Source organism: Puma concolor, chromosome E3 (assembly GCF_028749965.1).
Source record: "Puma concolor isolate L17-30 chromosome E3, mPumCon1.1.hap2, whole genome shotgun sequence".
In the NCBI taxonomy this organism is placed as follows: Eukaryota; Metazoa; Chordata; class Mammalia; order Carnivora; family Felidae; genus Puma; species Puma concolor.
In genome coordinates, this window is record NC_141682.1 from 16,498,454 (window position 1) to 16,509,620 (window position 11,167).

At 40.8% G+C, this 11,167-nt stretch overlaps 1 protein-coding gene across 1 annotated transcript; it reads left to right on the forward strand.

Moving 5' to 3' along the window:
- Positions 1-4,500: 4,500 nt before the first annotated feature.
- Positions 4,501-9,244, forward strand: CHCHD2 (coiled-coil-helix-coiled-coil-helix domain containing 2). Its single transcript, XM_025923218.2, has 4 exons — positions 4,501-4,659; positions 7,031-7,280; positions 8,031-8,181; positions 8,943-9,244. Exons 1-4 carry the CDS (start codon positions 4,610-4,612, stop codon positions 8,951-8,953), a joined length of 462 nt encoding a protein of 153 aa, XP_025779003.2. The 5' UTR covers positions 4,501-4,609; the 3' UTR covers positions 8,954-9,244.
- Positions 9,245-11,167: the final 1,923 nt, after the last annotated feature.

Sequence of the window (11,167 nt, forward strand, 5' to 3'; positions counted from 1 at the left end):
TCACTACGTTCATTCTTTTAAAATGTCTCCAGATGGTGTGCTGTAATAGGAATTCTGGCTTTGGAGTCAAACACCTGTGTGAACTTGGGCAAATTGCTTAAACTCCAAGTATCTGTTTCCTTATCCACAAGATGGGGATAAAACAGTACTTACTTAAAGAGTTCTTGTGAGGTGTGGGGTGCCTGGGTGGCTCGATGGGTTAAGCGTCTGACTTTTGGTTTTGGCTCAGGTCATGATCTCATGATTCATGGGTTTGGGCCTGTGTTGGTCTCTGCAGTGTCACTGCTTGGGATGCTCTCTGTCTGCCCCTCCCCCATGTTCCCTTTCCTGTCTCTAAATAAATAAACTTTAAGAAATAGTTTTTGTGAGGTGTAAATAAAATAATACATGTAAAGCTCTTAGTGCCTGGTATACAAAGGCACTCACATGATTGTTGTATATGTGCTGCCTGAGTGAGCATGGCACTCACATCATTAGTAGTATTCCCATTGTCACCGTCTTAGCCTTCGATTTTTTTTTCCTTACCCCTATTCTGCTGTGTCTCACGCACCATATGCAGATTAATCTTCCAAAGACCATTTTATTTATTTTCAAAAAAAAATTTTTAAATATTTCTGAGACAGAGCATGAGTGGGGGAGGGGCAGAGAGAGAGGGAGACATAGAATCTGAAGGAGGCTCCAGGCTCTGAGCTGTCAGCACAGAGCCCGATGCAGGGCTCGAACTCACAGACTGAGATCATGACTAGAGCTGAAGTCGGACACCCAACCGACTGAGCCACCCAGGCACCCCTCCAAAGACCATTTTAAATATATAAAAACCCTCAATGACTGCTCTAATCCTGTAGGATAAAAAGCCTAGATTCCTTATATTGTCCTGGAAGTCATCTCTTGGATTTTCTTAAATTTTGTACCACAACTTCCAAAAACATACTCTGGATCTTGACACAGATCTTCTGTCCTCCATATTTGATTCTGCTTTATTTCAATCTGTGCTGTCCTACTTACCATGCCCTTTTCCCCTTTGTAATTTTAATCTTTCTAAAACAAATTCCACCTGTACTTAATTTTAAGTGCCACTTTCTCCCTGAATCTTTCATCCACAGTGAATAGCCATTCCTTTGAAATCCTTAGAACTTCATAACCACTTAACCTCCTAACCACTTGTTTATATAGTATTTTGTATTTTTAGATCAACAGTTAAAAATTCAGTAACTGGTTCATTCTTTTTTTTGTCTGGTATGTGCAAGGCACTGTAATCATATGTCTTTGTTAGCCAAAGGAAAAACTACATTTAGAGTGTAAGGACCTTAATGTCTTAAACATCTCAGTTCCTACACAATTCTTGCTGTAAAGTACAGCATACCCAGACAGACACAAGCCATGTTAAAGCAACACTCTATTAGATGTTCTAACTAGATTTTGCTCACCTTAGATACTAGAACCTCTACAGTTTAAATATAGTAACTGTAGAAATTGTGTATTAGTTACCTATTGCTGTGTAATTACTCAAAAACTTAGTGACTTAAAGCAACATATCTCAGTTTCTGGGATTGCAGAATTCAGAAGTGGCTAACAAGGGGGTTCTAGCTTAGGGTCATGAGGTTGGAGAGTAATTAGGCTCCACTTTTTGAAGGGAGTGTCTAAGAATCTGTGGATGTATTTTAAACCACCATGGTATGTTTAATTAGTTTAAGGATGTTCATTTTAGACAAATTGGAAAATATGACCAAACAAACAAAAAAAAGGAAATCACTACCCAGTGGATAACATCACTACTTGAGTGTACATAACTCCAGCCTTTAAAAATACATGAACTTTCTCAATATAAACCTACTATGTATACTACTTTGTAATTGTTCTTTCCCTTGATACACTATGAAGATACTTTTCATGTCAGATATTCTTTCATACTTTAAATAGCTGCATAGCATTTCATGTGTATATATCATAACTTTATTTCTGTATTGTAGGATACTTATTAGTTTTCCCTACTTTATGGAATTTGTTAAATAAACATCTTTATAGCTAATTTCTTTCCACATTCATGAGTGTTTCTTGAATTCCTGGATTTCTGTGGAATTTCTGGAACAGATCTGCATAATTTTAAAACTTCTGGTATCTACAGCCTAATTTGGGTAAAATTTTATTGTAGTCATTAGGAGTCCATTCATCCAAATGTCAGTATCAAATATCTGTAACAATGCCTGCAAGAGTTCTTTGTTCAAATTTTGATCACTGTGAATTTGTTGAGAATGACTGAAATCACTATGGAATGAGAAGTTGTTACATACATTTTATTGAAGAGGGAACTTCAGCATATTTATCCTGGCCAACTACAAATGATATGTAGCAGAATTCTGAAATTTTTTTTCAATTCCTGTTTTTATTTTAATTTTTACATGTTCTTAATCTGTTTTTGAGTAGAGGTAATATATTAACTGTTTCAGAATCCAAAACATAGGAAATGTTTTCAGTAAAAGTCCCACCTTGTGCTACAGCCACCCAGTCCTACTTCCTGAAGGCAACTAACAGTGTTTAGTGTTAGCAGTGTTAACAGCTGCAGATAGTTTGTGCATATTAATAGTCTTTTCTCTCCATGTTACACAGCACAGTACATTCAATTCTGCCTCTTGCTTTTTTTCTCTTGACAGTTTCTCTTGGTATCTTTCGTACTAGTAATAACAGAGAGGCTTTTTTATTCCTTTTTTTTTTTTTTTTAATTTTTTTTTTCAACATTTATTTATTTTTGGGACAGAGAGAGACAGAGCATGAACGGGGGAGGGGCAGAGAGAGAGGGAGACACAGAATCGGAAACAGGCTCCAGGCTCTGAGCCATCAGCCCAGAGCCTGACGCGGGGCTCGAACTCACGGACCGCGAGATCGTGACCTGGCTGAAGTCGGACGCTCAACCGACTGCGCCACCCAGGCGCCCCTTTTTTATTCCTTTTTATAGCTGCATATTGTGTGATGTGCCTTTTTTAAAAATCAGTATTATACTGACAAGAATTTAGGTTGTTTCCAATCCTTTACTATTACAAAATAACCTTGTACAAATACCTAATATTCTCTCCTCAATGTAAGAATTAACAACTTAGCCAGGTATGATTAAAATTGTCTCTGTTCTGGATACCTGTCTTAATTGTCCAAAATTATGCTTATTCAAGCTCTTCTGCTAGGATGTCCTTTATATAGGGCTCCTTTACTCTGTCTCTGCTTATGAATTATCCAAAGTCAAGTACAATGTCATATCATTTGTAAAGCTTTCATTATAGTTCTATGAAAATAAAACTTTTTCATGAAAGGTTACTGCATTATTTACCCTTCGGTTCCACAAACATTCTGCTGTTACTGGAAACAATGTGCTTTTACTGGAGAAACTACTAACCTCTGGTGGAAGGGGAAATTTTCTGTTTGACATCCTAGCAGAAATGGAGGGTCCACCTTTCCTTTTCTGCTCCATAAATCCCATCCCATCCCAAGGACCTTCCCATGAAGCCGTCCTTGAAATACCACTAACCAACTTTTCCACTACTGCAGAGGCCCTAAAACGTTACTGTTATAAGTATGTCACATCGACAATCACTAAAACATACAACCGTGGGGCCTTCGCAATTGCTGTTCCCTCTACCTGGAATGCCATTACCCTTGATAAACATTTTGTTTGTTTCCCTGCTTCCTCAAGCAGTCTATTCAAATACTAACTCTTCCAAGAGTTCCTACCCTCTCCAACCTCTAGCTCCCCATCTCACCATACTTTGGCTTCATATCACCACTACCTGATTTATGTAGATGTTTCTGTCTCTCCTCAAACTTTAAATTCCACGAAGGTAGAGTCTTGTTTTATTTGGTGCTGTATCTTATCTGTAGAACCTAGCTAGCACTTGGAAATCATTCAGAACATTTTTATTAATAGTGAATGAATACTATCCCAATTATGGGCACAAGTTTTATGACGTAATGAAAAGGGTCTGAAACTATATAGTAATACATAAATGTAAGGCATTATTACGATCTGATCTTGTTGCCTGAGTCCACAAAGAAAAGAAATACAAATAGAATAAACTCAGCTTTGTCGGTGTTGCCTCAAGTTTTCAGTTTCCTTCGTTCAGTTCACATTGTGTGCCCGCACTGTGCCTCAAAAAAATACCCAAATAAATAACCTTAATGCTGAGAAAAGTTAATTTGCCTAAGGTCCAGTTGCAGAACGCCAGATAATCTGCCTCGCTCTCAAGGCTGGATCTGTCTACCATATATTTGAAAGAAGTGCGACGGTCCTCATACCCTACAAAGCAAACAGCGGCTCAGACTAGCACCAAGCTGGAAGTACACTTGCAGAGTAACCTCAGGCACTTCCGGTCTCCTAAATGAACCTGGGGCGGAGCTCATGACGTTAACCGCGTACGACGACGCGCCGCCATGACGTCCTGCTCTTCCAGTGACCTTCAGGGCACGCGGAGACGTCGGCGATCGAGAGGCCTCTGCCTGGGCACTGATTGGTCGCGCGCGGAGGCCAAGCCCGCCCCCCGTTTTCCGCTCATCAGCTCGCAGAAGCCGCCGGGGTCTCCGCAGAGTCTTACGTTTCTAGACGCCGAGCCGCCCTGCAGTTGCCATGCCGCGTGGAAGCCGGAGCCGTACCTCCCGCATGGCCCCTCCGGCCAGGTGAGACCACCTGGGGGGTGGTCTGGGGCCTTGCCGGCGCCGTGACGCACACGGAGGCCGCAGTAGGCCTCGCCGCCGCCTGGTGGAGGCTGGCGGAGGCTCGTGGAGGCCGCTGTAAATGCGGCGGCCTTGGTGCGTCTCCACCCGCCGCAAGCTGGTTGTCAATGGGCTTTGGCTAGGTATCCCGTTAGTGGCAAACTTTCTAATTTCGAGTGTCCGTGAGTTATTACTTAAAATACTGTAGAGCTCATTTGAAAAGTATTTTGAGTTTGTTTAAATAATCTCTACACCCAACATGGGACTCGAACTCAGGATCCCGGATATCAAGAATTACCCGCTCTTCCGACTGAGCCAGCCAAGTGCGCCTAAAGCTCATTTTAAGTTAAAATGGGCAAGTCCTCCAAAGAAGTGGATATTTGTAAGTGTAAACCGGCTGAAACTTTAAAAGTAGCAGAAAAAAACAAAAAACAAAAACCAGTGTTGGAGAAAGGTAGTAAAATCAGGAAAATGATCTCATTTCAATAAACTGGATAATCTTTGAGCACCAGCAATGAGCGTTCCAGGGACTCAGCCCAGTCAGGGACGTAGTTCCTAAAGCCTCACACGTACATGATGTTTTTTAGTTCATAAAATACTTTAAATTTTTTTTTAAGTTTATTTATTTTGAGAGAGAGCGAGCAGGGCAGGCGCAGTGAGAGGGAGAGAGAGAATCCCAAGTAGGCTCTGTGCTGCCAGCGCAGAGCCTGATGGGGCTTAATGCCACCACTGAAATCATGACCTGAGCAGAAGTTAGTGTCGGCCGCTTAATTGACTGAGCCACCAAGGCTCAGTTCATAAAATACTTTTAAGATGTACTGCCAGTTATACTTTAACCTTAACACCAATAACCTTAGGGATAGATGTTATTTCTGTTTTACAGAAATCAGGAAACTGGAGACTCAGAATAAGTGACTTGTCCAAGGTTATGCTACCAGTAAGTAGGAAAGCCAGGTCTGACCAGAGTTTTCCAGTGGCCAGTTTAGGACGTTTAGCACAGTACCACATTGCTTTCCAGCAGTAAGGTGGATTGTGTTCACACAGGATGCTAGGAGTGTAGGGAAGCAGTTCACTTAATGGAAAGAAGCTTCTCCCCAAAGGACAGAAAACCGCATTTTTGTAAAGTGATGCCAGATGCCACCTGATTGGAAGCAAAGTCATTAGCTTTTCTGACCTAGCCTTATTTGGTTGAAGAGCTCCCAAGGAAACTATCTAAAAATGTGCAGAGGGAATATAACATGTGAAGATTTTTAAAGCAATGCAGGACATGTTAGTGAAAATGCTGAAAGCATCTCAATGTCCTACGGGATGGGATACAATTGAAATTTTGGTGTAACAGTTCAGGCAAGTCACTCCTATTTACTGGTCTTCGATTTCCTAATCTGAAATGAAGGAATTAGATTGTATTATTTCCCCCATATGACTATTTGCATATGTTTACTAAGATGATACCAACTCAGTTACACTTAACCTCACTTGACTGTCCTAAAATTGCCAAGTCCCACATGTTCTCCCTCTCTTAATATTTTTTACCTAATACTACATGACATATTTTCCTTAATTGAGCCCTCAATAGTGTCATGAAGGCAGAGGTTTTTGTCTTTTAACAGGTCGATTCCCAGCACCTACAATGATACTTAACCCTAGTATCTGAGTGGGTGAATTCTCTAAGGACCTTTTAAACTCTTAATATTTTATGATTTTTATGAGGTATTGGAATAACTGTGTTCTGTAAAGCTACTCTAGGGTATACGAATACATAGAAATGCAAAAAGCAGGCAAAGATAGTTTATACTTGGTGATTATAACCTTAAAAGGTTAAAGAGACAAAATGATGTGAATAGTTCTGGGAATTGTGTTCCGTAAAGTTTTCTGGTTTGCATAGAGTATTTGTATTTAAGAATTAAAAATGAAGATCCTGAAGTTTATTTTCATTTACATTTGACTTTTGAACAATGTATGGTTTAGGGGCACTTACCTCCAGTACAGTTAAATCTGTGAATAAATTTGGACTCCCCAATAACCTAACTTCTGTTAGCCTACTGTTGACTGGAAGCCTCACCAAAAATATAAACAGTTGATTAACATTAACATGTATTTTGTGTGCTATGTATATTATAATACTGTAATCTTACAATAAAGTAAGCTAGAGAAAAAATGTTACTAAGAAATCATGCAGTACTACACTGTAGTTATCAGAAAAAATCCACATATAAGTGGACGCACAAGTTCAAACGTGTGTTGTTCAAGGGTCAAGGTACAGTTTCTTTAAGCTGACGATTTGAAACCTGGTAGGAAGTGTGAACTTCATACTTTGTGTTCTTTTCTTTCACAGCCGGGCACCTCAGATGAGAGCTGCACCCAGACCTGCGCCAGCCACTCAGCCGCCGGCAGCAGCTCCACCATCTGCTGTTGGCTCACCTGCTGCTGCACCCCGGCAGCCAGGTCTGATGGCCCAGATGGCAACCACTGCAGCTGGCGTGGCTGTGGGCTCTGCCGTCGGGCACACGCTAGGTCATGCCATCACTGGGGGCTTCGGTGGAGGAAGTAATGCTGAGCCTTCAAGGCCTGACATCACTTACCAGGTAGGATTTTATGCATTTTGTTTTCCAGTGGTATATTATGAGAAAAACCAGTGCTGTTAACAGAAAACGGGTTATCAAAAGCCACATTGGCAGCTGAGTTAGTGCCTTAGGCCAGCAGCATCAAGTACTGTACAAATTGTATTTGTTCCCAGGGAGTAGAATAGCAGTTCAACCTGATCCACTGAAAAACAGCCATTTTCCCCTTATTTTAAGGAATTTGTCTTGGTGACTCTTACCTAATTCAGTCTCCATCTTAGTTAAGTATTTAAAAATCTCTTTAATAGCTCTGTGCTGTTTTCTGATCTTTTATCTGTTATTTGCCCACTGCCCCTCTTTTTTGAAGTATGTGAATTTTCTCCTCTGATGGGCTTGAATGTATACTCTGTTGTGTTTCTGGTATATTTGACACTCATCCATCTATTTTTCTGTAATAGTTCCACTTTGTCATTCATGAAACTTTTCACTGAACCCCCCCCCCCCCCACTGGTATTTAGGTAGGCACATAACCATTTCACTTTATTTGCATGTTTGTTCTTGAATCTTTCTGATTATAACTGGAATTTTGTTAAATCCCATTTGCTTTCTGCCTTAAAGTTTTTCACTTTCATTGTTATTAGATGGACACTTGAATTTGCATTCTGGTTCTAGTTATGGTTCCCCAGCTGACCTCAAAGACATTAGATACTGTTCTTTGTTCAGGTCTAGATCTAATTTCCTTTCTCAATGGTCCTGAATGTTATGCCTTTGCAGGAGCCTCAGGGAACCCAGCCAGCATACCAGCAGCAGTTTGGCCTCTGCCACTATGAGATGAAACAGTTCCTGGAGTGTGCCCAGAATCAGGGTGACCTTAAGCTTTGTGAAGGTTTCAGCGAGGTGCTGAAACAGTGCAGATTTGCAAATGGTAGGTGATGCATCAATCTGTGATTAGAACTGCATCTGCTCGGGGAGGGGAGGGTGGGTGATGGTATTGAGGAGGGCACCTTTTGGGATGAGCACTGGGTGTTGTATGGAAACCAATTTGACAATAAATTTCATATATTGAAAAAAAAAACTGCATCTGCTCAGTTCACAGCATGGTACTCCTGGACCCTAGAGAACTTTGGGAGTCTGTGTTTAATAAATTAATCTGACAAGTTAGAGGAGATTTGGTTTACATTATTCTAAAAATAATCTAACTCTTCCAACAAAGGACTAGTCCAGAGGTTTCTAGTCATAAGCTTTTACCAGTTATGTTCTGAATCTCATTCTTCCATAAGTGGGTATAGATTAGTGTGTCAGATCTTGTTCTGGTTATAGGATGTGAGTGATCTAGCCATAAAGCTGTGAATAGAAAATTACATTCCATTTTCACCGAAGTCCAAGAATGGACATAAAGACTCATGTGTTGTTGGCATTCCCCACACCTGATTTGAGAGAGAAGAGTTTTTTAAATCCCTCAGTGCAACTCTGATATTTGGGCTGTCTAGAATGTTGACAGTGAAGTTGTTTTTACATAATTTCCTCCTATCAACCTAAGAATTCACCATCTATTAAAATGCTTATTTTCATTTTCAGGCATGAACTGATAACCTTGGGCTTTTATCCCTCTTTTTATCATTTGGAGGGCTTCTGCTTTGCTAAGAAGGTACAGCTATTGTTCTAACTTACCTTTTCTGTTTGCAGGATTAGCCTAATCAAGAAGTTCAAGTTGAAGATATGGAAAATCATCTCCCATGACCAAGTTAATTTAGCATAAAAATATAACTGATAGTGAAGAAATAAAGTGTAAAACCACCAGTTAAACCTCTCCTCTATCATTAAATACAGCTTTCTTCAGAATTGGAATGAAAACAGGTGTTCTTACTGCATAGAAGTACATTGTGAGATAGTTTTGAGTTTGGAGCTGGGCAGATGTTCGTATGCCTCCTTAAACCAGCTTTTGTGACATTGTGAATTAATTAGAATAAAGTGATTTTCTCCCAGAATGTGGCGTCTTTTAAGTGACCTTTTAAGATGTGGTTTTGAAGATTATAAATTAGGTACAGTATATACGTGTTGAACATACGCATTTTGCAAAAGAACACAATTGTCTCAACATGTCTTTATTTACTTTGTAGTCTCAGTATTAAATAAGCATCCACCTGGGGCTCCTGGGTGGTTCACTTGGTTAAGCAACCGACTTCAGCTCAGGTCATGATCTCGTGGTCTGTGAGTTCAAGCCCCATGTCAGGATCTGCGCTGACAGTTCAGAGCCTGGAGCCCATTTCGGATTCTGTGTCTCCCTCTCTCTCTGCCCCTCCCCTACTCACACTCTGTCTCTCTTTACTTCAAAAATAAATGAACAACCACCAAAATAAATTAGCATGCACCTGGAGGACCTGACAGAATTCCCTGAGGAGCTTTTGTAGAAAAGTAGTTATGTAAGGAGTAGCTCACTAGTAAACAGTGCTCGTTAAAAGGGTTCTGGGGGTGGGGGGGTGGCTGAGTCAGTTTTAAGCATCTAACTCTTGCTTTCAGTGCAGTTTATGATCTCAGTTCGTGGGATTAAGCCCTGCGTCAGGCTCTGTGCTGACAGCATGGGGCCTGTCTGGGAATCTCTCCCTCTCTACCCCTCCCATGCATACTCTTAAAAATAAATAAATAAACTAAAAAAAAAAAAAAAGCTCCAGTTGGAAGGTCAATGTTTCTTAAACTGAGCAGTAACAGGAAACTGTTTAAAATAATACTTCTAATCGACTGAGTGATAAAGGAAATGTAGGAATAAACCCCATTACAAGTGCATTCCTGTGGCCAGGTCAGTACATGTCCTAACCGCTGATCTTTCCAATTAATTGGTCAGAGATGAAAACCATTGTCTTTTGCAGTCCCCCTGCAGATGTTTTTCTTGTGTAAGGTACTGTAGTTACCCTTTCTTGAAAGACTCCAGCTCATTGCAACTGCCCACTCCATGTTGCCTTAAGGAGATAGACTCAATTTGGGGTGCATCGTTTTTAAAAATGAACTGAGCTCTATTTCTCACAACTCAAAAATTCATTCGCTCAGAGTTGACCTCCAGTCTACATTGTGCTCTGCAGTTTTCCAATTCCAAATACACCTTTTCAAGGCTGATTTTTTTTTCCCCATCTATAAGTTTCAGAGACCTGTGAGTAAAGTGGTATTGAGATTAGTCAACTGCTGCCTGCTGCCCGCTGCCTCCTGTTCTCAGCTGTGTTCTTAGAATGCCCTACTCTTCTTGAGTTCCTGAAAGTGACCAAGACCACCTTGCCTGAATTACCACAGACAGTTCACAACTGGCAAGACCCCAGCATATTTGCTTCTGGATTCATCTGTGGGCTCCTTTGTCCATTTTCCCTGGAAGTATGTGAGTTCATAGTGTTAATGCCCCTTATGTCCAAGGGCCGATGGCATATGGTGACTAGCCAAATAGTTTATTGTTGAATCAGTGAACCAAAGGAAAATGAACCACTGACATCAATAAAATGCAAGAGTCTGGCTGGCCTGGCCTCTCCCTTGTAGGAGCCAGGGCTACACAGAGATGGGCACAGGGAATAATCCACTAGATGCACTGGCCCTTTGCCCTGAGTTCAGAAGGGATTTTGTTAAGCATTGAAAGTATAAAGCACAAGTCCACTCTACAGCTTTGCATCAGGACCACAAAAAGAAGAGGTGGGAGCTTACAGTAAGTGAAAGGAGATTGAGGTGTTTTCATCATTGGAGCCAGATGTTGCATCTCAGTTAAGCAGAGGCCTTAATGCGTAGTAGACCCAAAGTCCTTCCCAGTGCCCATTTATATAGAAATCAAGCCATTTATATAGAAATCTTTTCACTCCCAGGAGTGAAAGAAATAGATGGTCAGCATGAATAAAGGAAAGAGCTCTTGGGCCCATACCTGGGGTTCATCTAGGCCT